The 23,863-nt window shown below is 49.2% G+C and overlaps 1 protein-coding gene and 1 long non-coding RNA gene across 33 annotated transcripts in view; both read right to left on the reverse strand.

The window, feature by feature from the left end:
- Positions 1–173: 173 nt before the first annotated feature.
- LOC142050210 (uncharacterized) lies at positions 174–7,578 on the reverse strand. Of its 4 annotated transcripts, none has more exons than XR_012657957.1 (3): positions 6,105–7,578; positions 2,687–4,077; positions 174–655 (listed from the first exon to the last, which is right to left on the reverse strand). It is a non-coding gene; the product is annotated as an uncharacterized LOC142050210 (long non-coding RNA). The 4 variants fall into 4 exon arrangements; XR_012657958.1 differs by having other exon boundaries at positions 174–1,901; XR_012657956.1 differs by having other exon boundaries at positions 174–2,021.
- A 3,783-nt stretch (positions 7,579–11,361) lies between these two features.
- Positions 11,362–23,863, reverse strand: part of CAST (calpastatin) — a 70,433-nt gene continuing 57,931 nt past the window's right edge. For 16 of the 29 annotated variants that reach the window (XM_075079515.1, XM_075079505.1, XM_075079493.1 and 13 more), the window contains 8 exons: positions 23,368–23,466; positions 21,860–21,961; positions 20,044–20,136; positions 19,122–19,175; positions 18,632–18,721; positions 14,741–14,817; positions 13,769–13,835; positions 11,362–12,692 (listed from right to left, as the gene is read on the reverse strand). In XM_075079515.1, coding sequence (XP_074935616.1) covers positions 13,778–13,835; positions 14,741–14,817; positions 18,632–18,721; positions 19,122–19,175; positions 20,044–20,136; positions 21,860–21,961; positions 23,368–23,466 — 573 coding nt within the window. In that variant the 3' untranslated portion in view covers positions 11,362–12,692; positions 13,769–13,777. The remainder of the gene's footprint in view (positions 12,693–13,768; positions 13,836–14,740; positions 14,818–18,631; positions 18,722–19,121; positions 19,176–20,043; positions 20,137–21,859; positions 21,962–23,367; positions 23,467–23,863) is intronic. The other 13 variants (XM_075079516.1, XM_075079502.1, XM_075079506.1 and 10 more) reach the window with 2 other exon arrangements.

Consider the following 23,863-nt stretch of genomic DNA (forward strand, 5'->3'; position numbering starts at 1 on the left):
CTGGGATGCGATGAGGCTCCCCAGGCACGTCGTCCCGCTGCGTTACCACCTCCTCGTCCATCCTAAGCTCACCACCCTGACCTTTGGTGGGGCTGCCGTCATAGAGGACGTAGTCCCCCGGCAGAGCGGAGCGCTTGTCCTGCCCAGCAGGCGCCTGCACGTCACCAGGGCCGACATCGAGGCCGGGAGTGCCTGCTCGGTGAGGGAGGCACGGGTGCTGGAGCACCTGCCCGTTGAGTGGGTGGCGTTCCTCACTGCCGAGCCACTGTGGGCTGGGCACAACTACGCTCTCAGCACCCAGTACTTTGCAAATCTCTCCCAGTCCTTCCATGACTTTTTGTGGCGGTGCAGCCTCCCGGGCCACTCTGACTGAGATTGCAGCATAAGCACTGGTGTGCTGTTACCTTTGTCACAGGTAGTGGGACTTGGGTGCCAGGCACCCTCTGGCTACACCTGGCAGATGAATTATTCTGCAAGCAGCTGAGAGAAGCCTCGTGATTGTTCGCCTTGTCCTCGTGGGGGACTTCAGTCTACCGGATGTCTGCTGGAAAGACAAGACAGCGGAAAGAGTCTAGGAGGTTCCTGGAGTGCTGCTGGGGAGAACTTCCTGACACAGCTGGTGAGGGAGCCAACTGGGGAAGGCGCCCCGCTGGACCTGTTGTTTGCAAACAGAGAAGGGCTCGTGGGTGATGCGCTGGTTGGCGGCCATCTTGGGCGTAGCAATCATGAAACATTAGAGTCTTTGATTCTCAGAGAAGTAAGGAGGGGGGTCAGCAGAATTGCTACCTTGGATTTGCAGGGGGCAGACCTTGGCCTCTTCAGGGGGCGCATTGACAGAGTCCCGAAGGAGGCAGCCCTGAAGGGGAAAGGAGTCCAGGACAGCTGGACATTCTTCAAGGAGGAAGTCTTAAAGGCGCAAGAGCAGGCCGTCCCCATGTGCCAACAGACAAGCCGATGGGGAAGAAGACCGGCCAGGCTGACCCGAGCGCTTTGGCTGGAACTCAGGGCAAAAAAGGAGGGTTTATGACCTTTGGAAGAAGGGGCAGGCAAATCAGGAGGACTACAAAGGTGTAGTGAGTTTATGCAGGGAGGTAATTAGAAGGGCCAAAGCCCAGCTAGAGCTTAATCTGGCTAGTGCTGTAAGAGACAACTAAAAATACCTCTATAAATACCCTAGCAGCAAAAGGAGGGCTAAGGGGAATCACCAGGTGCCTTTATTCAATGTGAGAGGAAACAGAGCGACAAAGGCTGAGGTACTTAATGCCGCCTTTGCCTCAGTCTTTAATCGTAAGACCAGTTGTACTCTGGGTACCCAGCCCCTTGAGCTGGAAGACAGGGACGGGGAGCGGAACGGAGCCCCCATAATGCAAGGGGAAATGGTTAGTGAGCTGCCACACCACCTAGACACACACAAGTCCATGGGGCCGCATGGGATCCACCCGAGAGTACTGAGGGAGCTGGCAGCAGTGCTCACCAAGCCGCTTTCCGTCATTTATCAGCAGTCCTGGCTAACCGGGGAGGTCCCAGCTGACAGGAGATTAGCAAACGTGACGCCCCTCTACAAGAAGGGCCGGAAGGAGGATGCGGGGAGCTACAGGCCTGTCAGCGTGACCTCGGTGCCAGGGAAGGTCATGGAGCAGATCATCCTGAGTGCCGTCACGCAGCACGTACAGGATAACCAAGTGATCAGCCCAGACAGCACGGGTTTAGGAAGGGCAGGTCCTGCTTAACTAACCTGATTTCTTTCTGTGACATGGTGGCCCGCCTCGTGATGAGGGAAAGCCTGTGGATGTTGTCTACCTAGACTTCAGTAAAGCCTTTGACAGTGCTTCCCACAGCATTCCCCTGGAGAAAGTGTCTGCTCATGGCTTGGACGGGTGTACTCCTTGCTGGGTGAAAAACTGGCCAGAAAAACAGAGAGTTGTGGTGACGGAGCTAAACCCAGCTGGTGGCCGGTCACGAGCGGGGTTCCCCAGGGCTCAGCGTTGGGGCAGGTTCTGTGTAATGTCTTTACCAATGACCTGGACGAGAGGATCGAGGACACCCTCGGTCAGTGTGCCGATGACACCAAGTTGCTCAGGAGTGTTGATCTGCTGGAGGGTAGGAAGGCGCTGCAGAGGGATATGGATGGGCTGGCTGGATGTGCTGAGGCCAAGTGTATGGGGTTCAGCAGCCGTCTGAACATGAGCCAGCAGTGTGCCCAGGTGCCCAAGGCGGCCAACGGTATCCTGGCTTGTACCAGGAATAGTGTGGCCAGCAGGAACAGGGAAGCAATGGTCCCCCTGTACTTGGCACTGGTGAGGCCGCACCTCAAATATTGCGTTCAGTTTTGGGCCCCTCACTACAGGAAAGACATTGAGCTGCTGGAGCATGTGCAAAGGAGAGCAACGAAGCTGGGGAAGGGTCTGGAGCACAAGTCTTATGAGGAGCGGCTGAGGGAGGTGGGGGTGTTTAGCCTGGAGCAAAGGAGGCTGAAGGGAGAGCCTATCACTCTCTACAGCTACCTGAAAGGAGGTTGTACCGAGGTGGGGGTTGGTCTCTTCTCCCAAGTAACGAGTGATCAGATGGGAGGAAACAGCCTTCAGGTTGCGCCAGGGCAGATTTAGGTTGGGTATTAGGAAATATTACTCCACTGAAGGGGTTGTCAGCCATTGGAACTGGCTGCCCAGGGAAGTGGTTGACTCACCATCCCTGGAGGTATTGAAAAGCGGTTCGGATGTTGTGCTTAGAGACATGGTTTAGTGGTGAACTGGCAGTCGTAGGTTAACGGTTGGACTCGATGATCTTGACGGTCTTTCCCAAGCTATACGATTCTGTGTATTCTGTGAAATAAAAGCGAGCAATTCATGAAAGTCACGACAAAGGAGTTTCTCCCTGTGGGAGCAGCCGGGGTTAGGTGAAGAAAGCTGTGGGCAGTGAGGTGGCGTGTGACAGCGAGAGACCGCTGTCGTGGTGGGACACGTGCATGGCTGACTATGGCTCCATTTAGTGTGGGGGGCCTCTGCCCCTGCCCGCTTCCCCACTGGCCGGGCCCACTCTTGACCCCTCCCAGCGCCCCGTACACGCCCCGGGGAGGAGCTGCTGCTCTGGTCAGCAGGGGGTGGAGAAGCAATGGGGCTCCAACATGGCCAATCTCACTGCACACGGCTGCTGGGCTTGGCCAGGGCCCAGGCAGGGCCCCGCTGCCCTCCAGAGATCCCCAGGGCCTCTCAAAGCCCTCTCAGGGGCACGTGTGGGGCCAAGCAGCCCCTGCAGAGAGCCCCAGGGACTCTCCTGGGCCTCGCAGGGCCCCATGGAAGGCGCCACAGGGCCGCTGCAAGGGCCTGGGGAGCAGTACGGCTACCCGGGGCTCCACGTTGGGCGCAGCAGAGCCCTTCCAACTGTCTGGGGAAGAGCAAGGCTCCACAGAGCCAGGTGGGGGCCCTCCTGGTGCCCTTGTGGGGGCCTGCGGGACAGAAGGGCTCCCCAGGGGGCAACCAGGATGCCACACATGCCCTACAGCTGTCTAGGGGGTGGCAGCAGCACTCCATAGTTGTGCGTGGAGGGTCTGGCATGGTTGCCCTGAGTTCCACACTCCTTTTATCTACGGCCGGGAGACACAGGCAGGCCAGCTGTGCAAAGGCCTCTGCTTCCAGGCTGCACGATGCCCGTTTCCTTCCTGGGCCACATTCCAAAGCGTTCCTCTCGCTGCCCTGCCACAGCACCTGGCTGCTTCTTGAGGCTTCCCGGCCAGCGAACACACTGGAGCCATGGGCCACGGCCCAGTCATGCCCCTCCCCATGAAACGGGAGCGCGGCAGAAGCTTCTGGCAAGGGGACAGGCCCAGCTGCTCAGGTGGTGCCAGTGTGCAGAGCACCCGGGGATCAGCGCTGCACCCAGTTCCAGCAGCACAGGCAGCCGGCTCTCCCAGGGCAGGGGTCCTCCTCCTCCTCCTCCACACCCTCCGGAGCCGGTAGCACAGTGCTTGCAGGCGGGATCCGGAGGGAGGCTCTGGTGCTGCAGCGCCCAGGATCAGCAGGGTTTGAGATGCCAGGGAAGCGACCGAGAGGCTGCGGTCATTCACCGTGCCTTGAAGGGCTGGAACAGAAAGGACCAGCCGAGGTCAGAGCGCAGATCTGCAGGGACCTGGGAGCCCCTCTGGTCAGGGCCACCCCTGCCCCCGCAGCTCTTCGTGGAGCCAGGAAGGAGGGAGGCAGGGGCGCTGGCATGAGCTGGAAGGTGCTGGCCACCGAGGCCCCACATGTCCCTGAAACCTCTCCCTGCTCTGGCCACATGGGCTCCTCACCCACGCAGTTCTGAGCTGAGATAACTATAAATTTCAGGATCTATAACGTGTAAAATTAAATCCCACAACAATGCATAAGTGTCCTCATTGCAAGCAATTTTCCATTCACAACCAGATAAAATTAAAACATACTCAAGAGTGGAAAGAGCAAGCCTGCACTGTAACACCCGTGACTTTATTGGGTTTTGCCTGTGCCTGGACTGAGTTTTAAAACTTGGTCCTCTCACTTCACTTTAACAAGTTTCTCTGGCCAACATTCTGTTGGTGTAAACAACTCAGCTCCCAGTTCCTGTGCACGTTAGTCACCTATACCTGTGCAGAAATCATCTTTGATAACCTTAAGATCTCCACTCCACATCTAAGCTCTCTGGTCACGTTTCAATTATTGACCAGGTTAAGAGGATGAATACCTGCAGCAGTTAGCTCATTTACCGGCTTCTGCTTCTTGGCGTAATGACCAGCATAAAGGATTTTCCGTCATCCTACTAAAGTATGCTTGTAAATGGACAAGTTCTCAACACATACTGACCTAATGGGTAGACAATGCAGTTCGCACCGCAAGCAGAGAGGCAGAGGTAGCTCAAGTCTGATCGACGACCGAGTTGATTCCCCTTTAGAGTAATTTTACTGAGAAAGCGCAAGTGCTTCCGAACGTGCTCTGGACGACGTTTTTAGTCATACAGTTTAGCTTTAGGTAGCCCTGTGCGGAGCACGGAGTTGGACTCCATGATCCTCACGGGCCCCTTCCAGCTTGACATATTCTATGATTATGCAAGCAGGAAAGTCACATAATTTGAATGGTGACTCCCCTGAGTATCAGCACCTTTACACGATTTCTTTGCCTCAGTTAGCCATGGCTTTTTTTTTTTCTTTTTTTTTTTTTTTTTTCTTTCTTTACAGCTCAGACTGGGCTTCCTACAGGTCTTCTGTCAAGGTACTCAAGTCCGCTCCAATTCCAGCCTAAAAAGCCATGCCACTTGCTGAACTAATCCTGCACTCCGCAGAGCTCTGATTGTTACGCATCCCAAAACCATTTCTTTTGTAGATTGGCTGTCAGTTGCCCCGGGCCAGAGTAGTCCTTGAACGCTCTTGAGGCATTTTCGGGGTTTTTTTGGGGGGTATATGAGACTCTTAAGTGAGAGAAGGAGAAAGAGGCAGAGGAAGCCAGAGGCCTTAGCCCCCGTAGCTCCTCCTCACCCACTCACTTACTGGAAGCTTTATCAACCTAAATTTCATGCCAGCTTAGAAGTGGTTGGTAGAGGCGTGCGTATGACGTGGAACAGCAGCTGTTCAGCTGCATCAGCAGGAGTTTGCAGGGAAAGAGAACCAATGCCTGAATTCTGTTACCTGCTATTTATTCAACTTCTGTTGATTGTGGTGTCTTACGCTTCCTCCTCATTTTGGAGGAGGAAAGCGTAACAGCAGATGCAGGATCCTGCTTTTCCTAGACATGAGAACAGCTGACACTTAAGAACATTACTTTTGGCAAATCAAACGACATCGTTGCAATTCTATTCCATGCAATACAAGGAGAAGCCAGATGAATCCAGCCCACCAGCAAGAAAATGCGTCTCCTGAAACTCAGTTTCCTATCCTATTACAGGACCAAGCTAGAGTACTGCTAAGGCTGATCAAAGGTGGAAGCAAAACCGCAAAATACCGATAGGAAAAGTAGCAAAGCGTTAACAAAAGTCAGCAGATGATAGCACCTTTTCCCCCTAGGCACAGCTCAACGGGTTCCACCAGGAGAAAAGCAAAGGCCTCGCACAACGCTTATCAATGCCTTTTCCTAGTGTGTTCTAGGACCGTCAATACCTACCGTTATCTTCCTGTAGATAGTCATGACATTGTCATCATCAAAGGGGAGAAAGCCACACAGTAGAGCATACAGCAGTACTCCCATGCTCCAAATATCTGCCTAAAAAATCAGAATGGGAGTTCACAAACCTGATCTAAAAGGCCTTAGAGACAGGTAACATTGTTCCCCTTTAGCAAACTCTGCCTACAACTCATGAAAAGTAGGCTCCATAATGCAGGACAGAACCCGCATATCCCAAGAGAAAGCCCACAACCCAAATTCAATTTTCAATTCCCACAAGCTGGGGCACCACTAGACCCAATATCCTCTCCTTAGGTCACCAAACTGCTGAATTCCTTCAACCTACAAGATTTCACTGGCAAAAATTAACCGCCAACAGCGCTCAGTCGGCGAGGAGCACAGCGGCGGCAAGGGCAAGTCCTGTGGCTCAGCACTAGATCAGGGCAGGCAAGGCGGTTCCTCGATCCTGACAAGCCTGGGGGTGAGCAGAGGGACCCATCAGGAGCTGGCAGCTCTCGCAAGCGACGCTGACGTGCAGCTGACGTGGCGTGGAGCGTTGCCAGAAGCAACGGCAGGAGATTTAAACGGCCCCAAGGAGCGTGGCGCACAGGACGGGCAAACAGGGCGTGGCGTGGCAGTTGGCACAGGCAGGGTGAGCAGGAGGGACTCCGGCAGCCTGCTTGTAGGTCTTCAGTTCAGGCAAGTGCTTTGGTCTCTGGCGAAATGGTGGGCACTCGCCTCAGAGCTGAAACCACTGTTCCTGCAGCAGAAGCCCCTGAGATGTCAGACGCGTCCAGCCAGATGGGTTTGGTAAGAAAGGAAATGTCAGTACAGGCAGTGGGTTGCAGCAAATGCCCAAACCCCTCTCCTGATGAAAAGGGAAGTACCTGCACGAGGTGTGCACAGGTTGATGACCTGTCACGTCAGGTGGCCGAACTGCAGGAACCGGTTGAGAGGCTGCACAGTGTTAGAGGAGCTGAGTCAGAGATAGGCAGGTGGTTTCAGAATCATGTTCCCGTGGCAGACACCTCCGAGAATGAGGCACCACGGACCCTGGTGACTCTCAGAAGCAGGATTCCACATCAGCCTGCACCCTCCACCATCACAATCAGAAACAGATAGGAAGCCTTAACGACTGAGGACGCCCATGAGCAAGGCCTGCAAAGTCCTCTGCAAGGGGAAAATGTACCAGCAAAACACCGTGGACATCGTAAAAAGAAACGACGAGCGCTCGTGGTGGGTGACTCTCGGTTGAAGGGTACTGAGGCACCCATCTGCCGGCCTGACAGGGAGTCACGAGAGGTATGCTGCCTTCCAGGAACCAAGGTTCGAGATGTGGCTGAGAGGGTGCCACAACCCCTCAAGAGAACCGACTACTATCCACTGCTACTATTTCTTGTAGGCATGAATGACACCGAGAGCCGTAACCTGGGTAAAATCACGCAAGACTTTTGAGCCCTGGGGGAGCAAGTGAAAAACAATACTGTGGAGTTGGGGATCCTGCTGAGCATGCCGAAGGTCAGCTCTAAGACAAGGGTTCTGGATTTTAGGAGAGGAAACTTCAGTTCACTCAGGGCTCAGCTGGGAGGGATTCCATTGGGATGCTTCCAGGGAAGACAAAGGAGCTAGTGAGTGGTGGGAGTTCTTCAAGAACTCTCTGTCGGAAGCACAGAACCAGATTATCCCCTCTAAAGGAAAGGGAAGTAAGCGGAGCAAGAGGCCCCCTTGGCTCAACCATGACCTCCTGGGTCTACTCAAAGCCAAAAGGGAAGCATACCGGAGATGGAGAAGTGGAGGATTATCCCTCGAGAGCTACAAGGGCATTGCCAGAGCGTGCAGAGATGCAGTTAGAAATCAAAAGCCCAGCTCAGATTGAAACTGGCCGTAGCTGTCAAAAATAACAAGAAAGGTTCCTTCAGGTATGTCAGCCACAAGCAGAAAAAGAAGAAAAACGTAGGCCCGCTGTTAAACAGATTGGGAGAGTCAATCACCAACGATGCTGAAAAGGCAGAGGTCCTCAACACTTCTGTCACCTCTGCCTTCACCAACAGTGTCGGGTCCCAGGCTTTGGGAACAAAATTGCCGGTTGATCCAAACCCCGACCCACCAGCAGGGAAGGAAGAGTCAGCACATGAATTATTACAGGAGCTTGACCCCTACACATCGATGGGCCCTGATGCCACCCACCCAAGGGTGTTGAGAGAGCTGGCTGACTTCATTGTAAGGCCGCTCTCCATAACCTTTGAGAAGTCGTGGAGAACGGGGGATGTCCCAGAGGACTGGAGGAAGGCAAATGTTACCCCTGTCTACAAGAAAGGCCCGAGGGAGGATCCAGGTGACTGTAGGCCCATCAGCCTTGCTTCAAACCCTGGGAAAGTTATGGAACAAATCCTCACAGACTGGGATCCACCCAGCTGGAGAGCAGCTCTGTGGAAAGGGACCCGGGGGTCCCGGTGGACGGGAAGCTCAGCGTGAGCGAACAGTGTGCTGCTGCGGCCAAGAAGGCCAACAGGATGCTGGCTTGCATCAACAAGGGCATCACCAGCAGAGATAAAGAAGTCATCATCCCGCTCTACTCAGCTCAGAGCTAGAACTCATGTGGCTGTCTGTTTTACTGTCTGGAGGAGGTTATGCTGTCATATAAAAAGAAAGGTATGTTTTGTTTTCTTTCTATGATATAAAGGTCATGTAGAATGGACTGAAAAGTGAACGAATTGGGATTCTCTGGTCACTGAGCAAAATTTAGTAGTAATATTTTGTTTTCTGTCCTATTAGGGAGACTCTTTCTTAAGGAGATTCTTTGATGCCGTGGCAGTGGATGCATGAAATTCATCACATCGTGTATCTACTCCTGTGGAATATCCAGCTCAAATTTTAGAACTGATTGGTAATGATGTTTCCTATGAGAAGGTAAATACATAACTGCTATAGGTGTCAGTTGTACGGCTTGTACTATACAACTGTATTTTACTGAGTACACCCCTACACATAAGGCATCCCTGACACATGGTGTTAATAACTTTATGACTTGAACACTTCCTTGTCCGAGACACCTGGGTGCATTCAAATGGCAGCTGCCTCTTCCATTTCTAAAATCAGGAAGCCTTTACTTCTTCTCTCTGTTCTGTATCAATTTAGACTTAAATCAGTTTTTTAGGTTCTTAACCCAAGGAGTATTTTTTGCTGGAGCCTTACATGGTGCTGCCTTGTAGACTAATCAAAATAATAATAACGTAACTTAATCAGTCATGTTTTTAGGAGTAGTGATCACAAAAAAACGAAGTCCTGTTTCAATATACATAAAACCCGATAATTTTTTAACCAGAGACGTACAAAAGCGAACGGTTACGCGGACTAGTGCCAAACTAGCGGCAGTTTTTCTGAAACAAACACCTTGCCAGCTAAGCTAATTTTGTAAACACTTTGCCCCTCTTCTTTTTTTTTTTTTTTTCCCCCAGGGATCTTGTATATTAAATATGCTGAGGGACTTCCTGACTGCTGATGCCTTTAAAGCTGGACTTGTCCAGTACCTGCAGAAGTACAGCTATCAGAATACAAAAATTAAGACTGTGGAACAGCACGACAAATGCCAGTATTCCTTAGTCTCGTTTTTTTCAAATTTCGTAACTTCTCATGACTAATGTGTCTCTCTAATATATTAGTGAAGGCTGTGACCACTACTTATGGTTATGACATCAAAGAGAGATGACCAAAACTTTTTTTCCCCTTTCAGATTTGCCCTACAGTAGGTTATGATCAAAATGAACTACAAGGTGGTGGGTTTTGCAGACGCCAACAGTCGCCTTCAAATGCAGTAAGCATCTAGTTTTCTACCCATCAGTATCTAGGAGTTTGACGCGTTACCTGTGCCCTCTCACATTACCATTCCACGCCGTGGCCTTGATACGTGCATGTCGTGGTTTAGCGGCAGCTCAGCCCCACACAGTCGCTCGCTCACTCCCCCACCGGTAGATGGGGGAGAGAATCAGAAGGGTAACGCTCGTGGGTTGGGATAAGAACAGTTTAATAATGAAAATTAAAAGAAACAACAGTAGAAATGCAATGTAAAGGAGAACAACGAGAGGCGCAAAGCCCCGGGGGAGGGGGGAAGGGAGGGGAGGGGAGAGGGGGAACGAACCGCCGGAACAAACCGCACGCGCCGCAGCCGCTCGCCGCCCGCCGACCCGACGCCGCGCCGCCTGCGCGCTGCCACTGCCCCCCCTCAATATACTGGTCATGGTGTCACATGGTATGGAATGAACCTGCCATTGGCCAGTCGGGGTCAGCCGCCCCCACCATGGCCCTGCCCCTCCCAGCCCCCCCTGCCACGCCACGCGGCAGAGCGCGGGAAGCTGGAAAGGTAGCTGACCCCCACAGTGAGGAGAATTAACCCCTTCTCAGCCAAAACCAGCACAGTGCACCTTCCAAAAGCATTCTTTGCCACTTAGGCGTGGGTCTAGGGAGAGTGTAAGATTCTTCAGTGTCATTGGAAATCTGTTTTCCCTGAGGTTGGACAGAAATTCTACCCCTGTGCCAAGGGCTGGCTGAAAACAGCAGTACTTAAAGAGCTGCCATTACCTATATGAAAACGTCCACAAGAAAACTGGCTGGAGAGGTTGTGGTATTGTCTACGCACACCTGTGCAGAGCTTGCAAACACCCAGCAGCTTTTTGGGTTCTTACGCACCCATTTCTGTTTCACTATCAGTGTACTCCCATCTTCCTCCTCTTCTTAGGCGTCTCCCTTTCCCCCTTGCTAAAAACCAGCACTGGGCTAAAGGACAGACTCCTGCAGTGAGGGCAACGACGGACGCTGGGATGCTGCAAAAAGGTTTTCCCCTGGTTCCGTCTGTCACCTCAGAACGACTCTTACTCACTGGCGTACCGCAGGGTTCATCAAAAATTCTAACTGGAATTTTTCATCACAGTAATCACTATGTTTCTGAAAACTCTTGTCCTTATGCCTTAATCTTTCAGCAGCTTCCCTACACAACGGGGGTCCACAAGTTAAACTCGGTCCTACTTAACTGCGATACAGCTTTGAAACCAAAGGAAAAGGGGAAAAAACTGTGGCTGGCTCTTGATCAGACTGCGAGGGCCTTCACGCAGCACCACTGACAGGTACTTTGCGGGTCTTTTAAACACATTCAGTTTTAATAGGCCAACGTTGGGGGTTTTTTAATCATTTCTAGGGTTTCTTTTGTCTTGCAAGACCCATTCTGATAGCAGCAGTAATAACAAAAAGTTACAACAACACAGCGTGTTCTTGGAAACTTTATTAGTGTGACACAGGTTCTCAGAGACTGCAAGGTACAGTTAAAAGTCTACATATCCCCAACTTAAGTCTCCGGGCCGTCTCCGTCTGCAACACTACATGCTAGAGGCTCATTTTGGTATCAGAACAACTGTTGGTATGACCTTCCTCTGCAAGCTAAGGGTGAAGCGGTACATGTGTAAGGATGTGCAAAAGGGGTTCTGCGGGTTATGAAGACAGAGGAAAACACGGAGGCACTTGGCACACCTCACTCGCGACAGCCCTGCCTGCAGCAGACTTACGAGAGGTGCCTGCTCATGCCTGGTCTCTCGCAGAGCAGGTGAATGTGACGCTGTTCCTTGCAGCTTTAACTTCCACCCTGTTTCTGCATTCCCTTCTGGAGTGCGAGGAACAGGAGCAAGGACCAGAAACGGTGCGGGATAAAATTTTAAGAGGTCTGCCTGTTGACCTGAACTTCTCTTTGACCTCTGCCTAGGCTCATGTGCCGTCTTTCTTTCCTCTTTCGTGATGGTAATGGTGTTATTGGTACACCAGGATTTGTATTTGTTCAGTCCAGGAGACTGCAGAAATTACGAGATAACAGTACAGATACGATTGGAAATAGTAAGAAAGAAACAAAAACAAAACAGAAAAACACAAAAACCCTAAGACCCTTATCTGGTGTGGTTTTGTTGTTTTAACTACAGTTAAGGCAGCATCCAAAATACCTGATTTATTACTAGATACGCTCGATGAAGCAGTTAATCCCCAGTTTCTCATTCTTTAGCTACCCCCAGCTTACCTACGCTTTCCTACCAGGAACCAGCTTGAGGAAAGACCGTACAGCCAGGCAGAGGCGGGCTGAGGACAGCTAAAGCTCATTATATTCCAGAATACGTAGTGCACTCACTGCAACACTAAAAAGGCTAGCACTTACAAATTATTCTGAGATTTACAGGCACTATGTGGAGACTCTGTGCAAAAGTCTGCAGATTCTTTTCTTTTTTTTTTGGCATTGCTTCTCAGTTATGAAATATATTTCTTGCAAATAGAAAGCGTTCTTTCTCTCTGAAACCGAAGAGGATGACAAAGCAGTCAAAGTAGATGAGTATAACAGAAAGAATGGTGGTGTGGTTTGATGAACGGCCAGAGAAAAAAAGAAATAAAAACCACCTTAGTCTACTACCGGGAAAAAAGAAAATATTACAAAGTCCAGCAAGTATGGCTGTACAAAAACCACCCAGAATAACCACGTGCTTTTTGCATCAGCTTTTGTTCTTCAGGAAGAATTATCCACCAAGGCAGAGAAGACATTTTACGTGAGGCACCGAGACCCTGGAGGGAGGAAAAAGGAAGAAAATGTGAGTGCTTATCCTCTTTCACTGGGAAAAGAAAGTCACAAAATAAACCTGGGCGGAATTATTGGGAATGTAAGCCACTAGTGACAGAAACAGATCCAGGAAGGCTTAATACCGCAGGAGACCAGGTATTGTTTGAAGGTGATGCTGCAGCGAGGGTAGAGCTCCACTGCCGATACACCGTAACAATGCATCTTTGCCTTGCCCATTTGAAGTTCGCTGCCAAATCTTCTCAGGGGCTTTCGCTCGTGTAATCACTCACACTGCCAGGACTGCCTCTGCAGTCAGAGGAGAGGCTCCTCTGCAGGTTCTCCAGAAAGCCACAACTGGGACCCTCCTGGCTGGCAGGTGGGTGGACGGAGCCCGGCACTGGGTGTGCCCTTGCCTCTCTCCTCCACACCCCGGGACACCCTCCAGCCTGAAGCACTGTATCAAGCATCAAAGCGTGGTTACGCGAATACTTCCATGAACTAAGGATGGTGGAAGACTCCGGTCACTCACTCCTGTGTTAAGGGTGCGATCAAGCTCAGTACAAAGAAGCCCGGGGGGGCAGTGGAACACGGGCACAGAGCGAGGCTGTGTTCGTGCCAGGGAAGCCGAGAGTGGGGCACTGAAACCTGCTCTGCCTGCCAGCCTGGCTGCGGGGCTTTTTTGTCTGTTCTGCATGTTGTCCCAGAGTTAGCCTGGTGCAGGAATAATGACATAGCTCACTGCCCTAGAGACAAAAACAACCGGTTGATACGTGCTTGGTCTTCATTGCTCTTTAAAAAGGTCTTACTAGGGAAGCAGCACGTCATGCCTTGCAATGCTTTGGTACAGGAACCTAAAGGGATTTAGCTACATGAAGGAATTCTGCACAAACTGTGCAGGCAAAAGGCGTGAAGAAAACCTTTCCTGCCTAGGAACGCTGTACTTCAAAGTCATTCCAAGTGTTGTGTCTGCCAGCCTCTCTGATCCTGTCTTGGTTCAGCTGAAGTCCACAAAAGTCAGCTTAGTAACACTAGCACGAGTTGCCTTTGTGGTAGTTCAGAAATAGGGAAGAAGAAATCTCACCCAATCGTCTTAACGTTTAGCTCGTTTTCTGCTTCTCAGATTTGCCGCTGGAGGACCGTCCATTAGCCTAAAGAGCAAGAGAAGCATGAGATAGTAAGACACTGTGAGCTAAGCCAAAACCTGAAATCAAGCAGTGACAGACACTCATCAGAATCACAGTTCAGACGTAAATACGATCTGCGCTTAGAGAAAGTTTAACAACAGTATCTGTATCTTCTGTTGAGTACAGACGTTCTCCATTTTCCTCCATCACTCACTTTGTTTCGGATACAGAGGGCTGTGACCTCTCCATAGCCTGTTTCTCACCATCCTTTACCCATGCCCGCAATCCAGCCCCAACTCAGAACATTAAAAAAGACATCCTTCTGAAGACGAGTTAAAGACACCCCCCAGTTTTACACGGGAAATTGAAAGGCTGTCGTTACACAGAAGGCACGCGCAGCCATTTCATAATAAAGCTTTTTCCCACCAGATTCGTTCTGCATACTTATTTATGAATATATATAGGTTTTCATGCATTTTTTAAAATAAATTATGATAATAACTTGAGAAAAGGACATGTGGTCGAAGGAGTGTATTCTAATCGCTTTTAGAATGCTCTTATTTAAGACTGGCAAGAAAAGAGAGAGGTGATGGGGATCCCGAGGCAGCTATAGGCATGTGAAGTGTCGCTCCTGGATCAGCAAATACGGGAATGAGGAGCCTGCGGAGCATGCATGGAGCCCCTGTAGAGATCGCTCTCTCTGAAAGAAACGTATTTTGTCGCCCATTTACTGAAAATTTCCCTTGAAATAGACGGGTGCTTTTCTCCTACGTACACGCTTACAAAAATGGGCAAGTTCAACCTATTGATGCAAAATGCTGCCCAAAATAACATCCATGTAACACGACTCCAAATTCCAGTTGCCCATCTTTCACAGTTACGGTGTAGGGTAGCCGTGCCTGCCTGTATTATAATATGCATGTTTCTACCTTTTTAGGGTCTTTGGGTTTTCCTTTATCCTTTGTGTTCGTTTTCCTGGTCGTTTCCTTTCCACTTCTGTCCTACACTCCAAGGACAAAAAATAATTACAGTTACAAAGAGAATGGAGGATTTACGGCTCCTACTTTGACATCTGCCGTAACACATTATTTTACACATGGTTCGTAAGGTGGGAGAGCGCTCAGTGCAGGATGCGTGCATCCCATTGCTGCCCTTAGTCCGCAGCAGGCTGGAGTCTGGAGCCTCGTCTGAAGATGGGGAGACCGGGGCACCAGGAAGCGTACACAGAGAGAAACGCTGGTATAAGCAGTAACGCTGCAGCAGACGATTTAGCTGCAAAGCCCGTAACCAAATAAAACAGCACTTAAAACACCACCGGTTTGTCCTAAGCCAGCCGAGGATTCGGTGTCAAGGCAAGCCCTTGGGGAAGCACTGCAGTGGTCAGAAGAGCTGTTTGGAAACGGAGCTGTTTCCTTCCAGGAACTGCATCTGCTTGGAACTTTTCAGGGTTCAGTTTCAAAGCTGATGCTTCTCTGCCCCCCAGCGGAGGAAGAAACGCACCGCAACGTAAAAGCACAGAGAATCATAGTCAACAGTCTAAGTACGGACAAGCTTAAAATTCACTCTTGGTAACGGGGTGCCTGGTAGTATAAGCTTAAGGAAGCTAATGCAGAGTTTCACTTGGGAACTGCTTATTCCTCCACAGCTGCGTCTGTCCAAGGCATTTGATTTTTGCCTGCCAATATCCTGGTTTGGTCAAAGTTCAAAGATCTTGTAAATTCATGTCTTGTTTTTTAATTTCTCCTTGCAAGAAACAGGCAGGGACGGGCTGGCAGGAGCCAGTAGGAGACGAGAGACAACAGCAGCTGCTTTAACAGCCAAGTACAAAAAACATGCACCGTTCAAAAAACCAACGCGTGCACCGCTCCCTCTGCCTGTAGGTGAGGGACCAGGGCACAGGGCAGAACACAGCACATGCAGGGTAAGAGAGCAAATGGCTAACGAGAGGGGGCTGCTGGCTCTTAGCCAGTTCGAGCGCTTGTAGGAAACAGGAGTCATCCACGATTTTCGCGCTGAGATCCCACCAGCTGCCCCAGAGCGCCCTTGGACTCCTCTGCCAAGGAAGTGGGTGACTGTAGTGGCATGGTGGATATTTCAAAGCCATACAAGACCCCTCCCTCTGTCTAAGCTCAAAGGTAATGACTACGAGGATAAGACAGCACATAGAATCACAGAATCATTAAAGGAAATCATAAAAGAATCATAAAAGGGAAAAGACCCTTAAGACCATCGAGTCCAACCTCTAACCTATTATTGCCAAGGCCACCACTAAACCATATCCTCAAGCACCACGTCTACCTTTCCTTTAAATACCTCCAGGGATGGAGACTCTACCACCTCCCTGGGCAGCCTGTTCCAATGCCTGACAACCCTTTCGGTGAAGTTTTCTCTAATATCTAACCTAAACTTCCCCTGGAACAGCTTGAGGCCACTTCCTCTCATCTTACCCCTTGTTACTAGAGAGAAGAGACCAACCCCCGCCTCGCTACAACCTCCTTTCAGGCAGTTGCAGAGTGAGAAGGGCTCCCCTCAGCCTCCTCTTCTCCAGGCTAAACCCCCCCAGCCCCCTCAGCCGCCCCCCAGCACACTTGTGCTCCAGACCCTGCCCCAGCTCCGCTGCCCTTCTCTGGACACGATCCAGCACTTCGATGCCCTTCTGGTAGTGAGGTGCCCAAAACTGCACACAGTACTTGAGGTGCAGCCTCACCAGTGCCGAGCACAGGGACACTGTCACCTCCCTGCTCCTGCTGGCCACACTATTCCTGATACAAGCCAGGATGCCATTGGCCTTCTTGGCCACCTGAGCACACTGCCGGCTCATGTTCAGCCGGCTGTCAAACAACACCCCCATGGCCTTTTCCTCCAGGCAGCGCTCCAGCCACTCCTCCCCAAGCCTGTAGTGCTGCATAGGGTTGTTGTGACCCAAGTGCAGGAGCCGGCACTTGGCCTTGTTGAATCTCATACAGTTGGCTCCGGCCCAGCGATCCAGCCTGTCCAGGTCCTTCTGTAGGGCCTTCCTGACCTCCAGCAGATTGACACTTCCACTCAGCTTGGTGTCATCTGCAAACTTACAGAGGGTACACTCGACCCCCTCATCTAGATCATCAGTGAAGACAAGACATTGAACAGGACCGGCCCCAACACTGAGGCCTGGGGAACACCACTCATGTAGGCCGCCAACTGGGTTTGACTCCATTCACCACCACTCTCTGGGCTCGGCTGTCCAGCCAGTGTTTAACCCAGTGCAGAGTGACTTGTCCAAGCCATGAGCAGCCAGCTTCTCCGGGAGAATGCTGTGGGAGACAGTGTCAAAGGCCTTACTAAAGTCCAAGTAGACAATGTCCATAGCCTCATCCGCTAAGCGGGTCACCTTATTGTAGAAGGAGACCAGGTTAGTGAGGCAGGACCTCCCTCCCATAAACCCATGCTGGCTGAGCCCAATCCCCTGGTTTCCTGCACGTGCCGCGTAATGGCATTCAAGATGATCTGCTCCATGACCTTTCCCGGCACCGAGGTCAGGCTGACAGGCCAGTAGTTCCCCAGAGCCTCCTTCCGACCCTTCTTGTAGGGGGGCGTCACATTCGCTAGTTTCCAGTCAACTGGGACCTCCCTGGTTGACCAGGGCTGCTGATAAATAATGGACAGTGGCTTGGCGAGCTCCTCTGCCAGCTCCCTCAGTACTCTCGGGTGGATCCCATCCGGCCCCATGGACTTTTGAACATCCAGGTGAAGGAGCAGGTCGGTGACTGCCACCTCTTCAACAACTGGGACTTCATTCTGCATACTAGCTCCATCTCCCAGCACAGGGCCTGACAACCCTGAAGATGACCAGTCTGACTAGTAAAGACTGAGGCAAAGAAAGCATTAAGTACCTCAGCCTTCTCCTCATCTTTCCTGGCAAGGTTACCTTCCGCATCCAACAAAGGAGGGAGGTTCTCCCTGGCCCTCCTTTTGTCAGTGATGTATTTATAAAAACCTTTTTTGTTATCTTTAACAGTGGCGGCCAGTTTAAGTTCCAGCTGGGCCTTTGCCTTTCTAATCTTTTTCCCTGCATAACCTCACAACATCCTTGTAGTCGTCCTGAGTCACCTGCCCCTTCTTCCAAAGGCGGTAAGCTCTCCTTTTTCTCTTAAGTTCCAGCCAAAGCTCCCTATTCAGCCAAGCCGGCCTTCTCCCCCGCCTGCTTGACTTACGGCACATGGGGACGGACTGCTCCTGCGCCTTTGAGACGTGCAGCACTTTGCTGGGAGAACTCTGACAGGTGTTTGTCAGCTGTGTTTAAGACGACTATGTGACAAATAAACAATTTCTCATTACAAGACCTCCCCAGTCCATTCCTCCTTCATTTTTCTTATCAGCTCTACTGTTTTCCTTAACACGGCTGAAACTCTTTTCTACTACTAGCATTTCTCTCTGCAAAACCCTCTTGAACTGTTTCTCAGTTCCAGCCTACAACTATTGCTAGGTAGCACATGCAATCATTGCATAAAGATTTCTCTGTCTCTCTACATTTTTTGAACACACTAATCTGTACAAAAACTGTTACAACAATTCTCTGCTCAACTCATTTCTCCAAGCCTGTCTCTCCTCTCTAAAAGACCCTAAATATCATAAACCTTCCTTCTTCCAAATATTCAGTGCACAGCAAGATGCATCAAACTTCAATTAGAGCAGTAAGGCAATCACTACATCTGGACAGCGTCTTCCAAAGAGGCTACCTCTTAACCTCAACTGAGGTATACTGCACAGAGAAGTGGGGAACTTTCAGAGAGTAGTGAAAAACTGTTTATTGTGCAATTTATTAGCAGAAAATGTCCTACCTTTGAGGGCTGTGGTGTGGCAGGAGCCTTTGCACAAGTATCAAAGTCACCTGATAGGGCATCAATAGCTGCAGAGTCATCTGTAGGCTTCTGCAATAATTTTAATTCTGAAGTCACACAATATGCAATACTTCCCACAGGGAAATCAATGTTTCGGGAATTTATGTCTGCTTCAATTATCCCTTTATTAAAAAAGCCCATACTAGAGCTCTACACGTGTTAGAGCAGAGGTGTCTATTTCAGGTTTCCAAGATACACAATTTCTTTGAAACCTTAACATTCACAGCGTAGTTGTGCAAGAAAACTGTATTTTGAAGAGTTACTATTCACAAAACTTTTTCTGTCTGCACTGTAACTAGTACCTACTGCATTCAATAGCATTTATGAGAGTTTGCAGTGAATCACGCCTTGAGCCTACAATGACAGTACTTTGAAAAAAAGATCAGAGCAGACAGTGTGAAACACAGAACAAAAATGTCATAAATGTTACCTTTTGTTCTTTGTGTGCCACATCATCCTTTGCTGTTGGCTTTACTGGCTTACCCTGGGGAAGAAGGAAAGATTACATCCTCTGTTTGAACTGGTCAGATTAGTTTTCAGACACAAGTACTTACGTATGACATTGGGAGTTTATGGATTACCAAGAAAGTTGAACCATTCTGAACTGATTTCTTTATTCCTCATGCTATGTATTCAAAGGCAGTTCACAATGTATTTTCAAGCTCTGTTACTTCGACTACATCTGCGATATCATCTTTCTATCCTTGTAGTCTCCTGGTCCAGAAAAGATCAAATCACTGCCAGAGCGGTTGCTTGCTCCAGTGAATGGCAGTTTCACAGGGCTTTAGATATACCACCAAGGCAACACCTGTATATATACTTCATCCCTAAACTTGGAAGAAAACTACTTGGAATGAACCAGCATTATTACCCACAGTTTGCAAGTATCTCCCGTTTAAAAGGAGACTATAAAGCCAAGCTGGTTTATGGGAGACACCCTGTTTTTTCACTTGGTTTTCTGGGGCATCTGAAACACTGAGCCAGTATAACTGGAATCTACCCTGCTAAATCTCCAGGGTGTTGATTGCTACTGGATGGTTCAAAGTGATTTATTTGTTCAGATTGCCCCATTTTAAAAATGAAAAAAAAAACACCTAATTTTTTCATTTGGTTTGGGGTTTGGGTTTTTTGTCTTTTTTGAATTAAATGCATGCAAGGATACAGAGAGCTACTCTAAGTATAGGATACTTATATGTCGAATGCTAATACATAAATATAGCACAGACACTTACTCACTTATGCAGCTTCCCTGTTCTCCCTGTAACTCCAGAGAGGACAGGCTGGCTTATATGGACAAATTTCTCGTGTTGCAGTAAGACAGGTCAGTAAAAACTAAAAAAGCTTTTCCTTACCTGCTCACCTGACTCCAGAAGTTTTCGATAGTCAGGTGGGATAGTATCATCTCTTTCTCCAAGTTTGTCTCTGTGTTCAGATTTAGCCTTTTCCTGAAAGCATTTGATTTTTTAAGAACTTTAATACTTATGTTAGAAACATTAGCGAACAGTGAGTCAGAGTGTTCATTAAACTTAGGGCAGCTGCCTTTTCAGAATTTAAAATTTCAAAACTACCAGAAAAAAATCCATATATTTATTTCACTCTGAACTGTGTTTCATGGCTGACAGTTTTAAATTTACTAGCTCTCAGTGAGTGTACGCATTTAATAAGTTAAACATATGTATACTCAGCAGCAACCCAACGTAAAAAACCAGTTACGTCAGCTTTCAGTTCTGTGTTTCAGCAATATGACTAAAAGGAGTCATTCCATACTTCTGCACTGAATCTCACCCATGCATCGTAGCTTTAACACAAAACTGATGCTCTTGCAACACCTTACCTGCAAATGCATCTCAGTACCTTTAGCAAAACCCAGGGGACTTAGCAACCTGACACCCAAACTGATGAAGAGTGGCCTACACTCCTCATCAGACTTTGGAGGCAGAGTCAGTTCCAAATCCAACACAACTGGAAGGCAGAGCACCACAAGCTCCTCAAAACTGCATCAAGGAGGGACGCATCCCTTTCACTATGTTTATTTTTCAATTTAGGCTGTTTTGATTTCCGGCAAACATACTAGGAACATGCCAAATACAAGCAGGTTTTTATGCCTATTGCTGAAGAACATTTTTCTATTTCTTAACACAGACATTTTAAGGAACGCTTCTTTCTGAAATTTTTTCATCCAGCATAAGCCTTTTCCATGCCTTTGTAAAGAACAACACATGAAGAAAGCTGGGCTCCTACAGCTCCAGTGAAGCACAGCAGTCGCTGAGATCTCGCACGTGAAGCACTCGCTCCCTTGCTATGGCAAGGGACAACGCTACCCGGGCTGTTTGAACCTGTTCCTAAGGCCGCCAACAACCCCCACATTAGAGCCTCGGCTGAGAGTAGAAAACTCCTAGATTCCACCCTAAATTTATTCATGGGCAGCTCATGGCGGTTCTTCCCCCCAGTAATGTCCTCTACCTTAGGTATTTCAGTTTATTGTTTACTACTACTACTACTACTACCGTTACGCAGAAAAGCATCGGATTTCCTTACTAGCAGTAGGGTCTTTATGCACTCGCATGAAGCAAGACTGAATGAGGACAAAACAAGCAGAAACAGGCAACTTAAAAAATGGGACTGACTAAATGAACACATCTGATGATGAACTGGGTATTTGTGGGGTTATAGAAGTCAAAGTTTGACAAAAAGAAGGCCAAAAATTTCATTTTAGAAACAGAGGCCAGAGAAGGCACCTGAAAAAATAACCGGAACAATGACGATAAAAGGCACCGAAATCAAACTACTGCAAATTTCCTGTAATACTTCAACGCTCACCGCCAAGCGGCTAAAAGATATTTCCTAACTCAACATGTTTCTCAAAAGCTACAAGTAACCCAGCTGATTGAACAGCGCATGCTTAGAAGCAAAAAGCATTTCAGTGAACGGGCTGCTGTGCCTGCGTGTGGGACAACATTGGAGCGTGTTGGTTTTTTCTTTTAACCTTACTCCTACATCTGAAACCCACATGCCATGTACTCCTAGGAGTACGTAAGAAACATTGCAGCATACCATTTAAAAAAAATCTCTAAGAAATAAGGTAAGTCTCTCAGGTTTGATTTTTGTTGGTTTTGTCAGCCCCCGCCCCTCCCCAGACTGCACAAGTTTCAGAATGTCTTTTGTTACCTTTACTTCATCCACAAACGGTTTGTTCTCATCAGGGCCAGGCTCCCTCTGTCCCAGGGAATCAGACAGGAGATCCAAGGCTTCATCCATCTCTTTTCCTCCCTAACAAAGTATAAACACAGTCGTGAACGCAAATCAGCTGTAAAAATAATTTCATTCATCAAGCTAATATAAGTACTGACGAATGAACTGTCAACTTCAGTGGACAATGAATAACCACCTCTCCCTTTGTGATGACAGCGTAGTGCAACACCTGGGGAAACAACTACAGGATATTTGGACCTAGAGAAAACAGAATTCCAAGAGGGGTTACGGAATTTAATTTAGTGTCTTTTTTTGGTTACACAGAAGCCTAACTGATCTATGGAGAACAGTTCCACGAAAAGACTGGGTTTCGGTAGCTGCCGTTCATTTTGCCAACAGCACCATCGCTGCAGATTAGCTGCTGAGGGAGCGTCAGTCTGAACTGAAACTTATTAACGTTTTATCCTCACAATACGTACGGTCTTTTGCCCGTTCACACCGGTTCCCTTCACAGCCGGTGCGGAGGAAAGCCCTACTACGCCCAGGCGGCAGGAGCGTTACAGCCCCATTCAAAGCAGGCTGGAAACACCAGAGGGAGCCGCCACCGCACGCGCCACGCGGAGACAGGCGGGGGTGTCCAGCGCCACCACTGAACCACCGGGGGGGGGCCTCGTGGTGTTGGATGGAGGTCACGGCACTGCCTGTCCTGCCATTGACCCTGAACCCCGCCTTTCACAGGCTTAACAGGTGGCTTTGCCAGCGCGGTAGCGACGGCGCTCTTACTGCTTTAAATGTTGTCATCCCCTGACCAGGAAAAGAGATGTGCGGCTCGGCTAAGGGCCAAGCCTAAAAACGAAAGCATTTGTACACAGGCAACTACCCGTGCCGACCCGCGGAAAGGAAACGCACACATCCTCTGATGTCCTCAGTAACTCTGGAGGAATCGGCACGGGACTGGGCACGTCCCTCTCAGAGCACGGGGGAGGGGTTTTCACGGGCAGGCTGAAAGACGACAGTGAGTGGAACTCACACGAAACAGGCAGGCCAGTCTTCGCAGTCCGCTGAACATGCAGTGTCCAGAAATTCACGCTTTTTCTTTCCCCCCAGAGGGAACACTTTCTTTCCCCCCAGCAGCCACTATCAGCAACAAATTCCTTAACTTTGCAACAGTCTATACTGGTAAAACTGCCCAGATCGTGCTCTCATTCCTCCTCATTAGCCAGTTCTTTGTTTGGGTAGAACAGAACAGAATAGAATAGCTCAGCTGCGAAGGACCGGCAACCATCATCTAGCCCAACGGCCTAACCCCTTCAGGGCTGACCAGAAGTTAGCGCACGTTATTCAGGGCATTGCCCACGGGCTCTTTAGCACTGGCAGGCCTGGGGCATTGACCACCTCTCCGGGAAGCCTGTTCCGGGGTTTGGCCACCCTCTCGGTACAGAAATGTAGGTCCTAGATAAGGATCTACAGAAAAGGCGGCTTACTGAGGTAGAAGCTAGAGGAGCTGCTGAGTGCACTGAAGAAACCTTAGCAGCAGCGATAACGTCTGAGGAATCTGCCGGCTTCTCACCCTCCTTGGTTTTCTGAAACAAGACACAGCATCATTACTAACACAGAAAGTCAGAAGAGAAATATGCATCAAATCCGTGCAACTAAAATGCAATGCCATACAATTTATTTCTAGGACTTTATTTTCCCTAGAAGCTCTATTTATTTCGGACTGAAACCCCTTCCTGAGAAGCACTGTCCAACTGTTATTCATCTCAGTTTGTCCATGTTAATCTTCCATCTCAACTACTGGGTTAAACCCTGGCATAGCTTAAGTCAGAGGCAGGTTTTATGTGACTTCAGAGGAGCTAAGCTTTCAAGTCCACCTATATTCCTAAGCAACACTTTAAGTCTCAACTGCAAAGCTTTACCTCTGCAAGAAACTGGTAAAAAGATATGACAACTATCATATCTAGTTTTTTCTAATTATTA

Source organism: Phalacrocorax aristotelis, chromosome Z (assembly GCF_949628215.1).
Source record: "Phalacrocorax aristotelis chromosome Z, bGulAri2.1, whole genome shotgun sequence".
NCBI classification, from domain to species: Eukaryota; Metazoa; Chordata; class Aves; order Suliformes; family Phalacrocoracidae; genus Phalacrocorax; species Phalacrocorax aristotelis.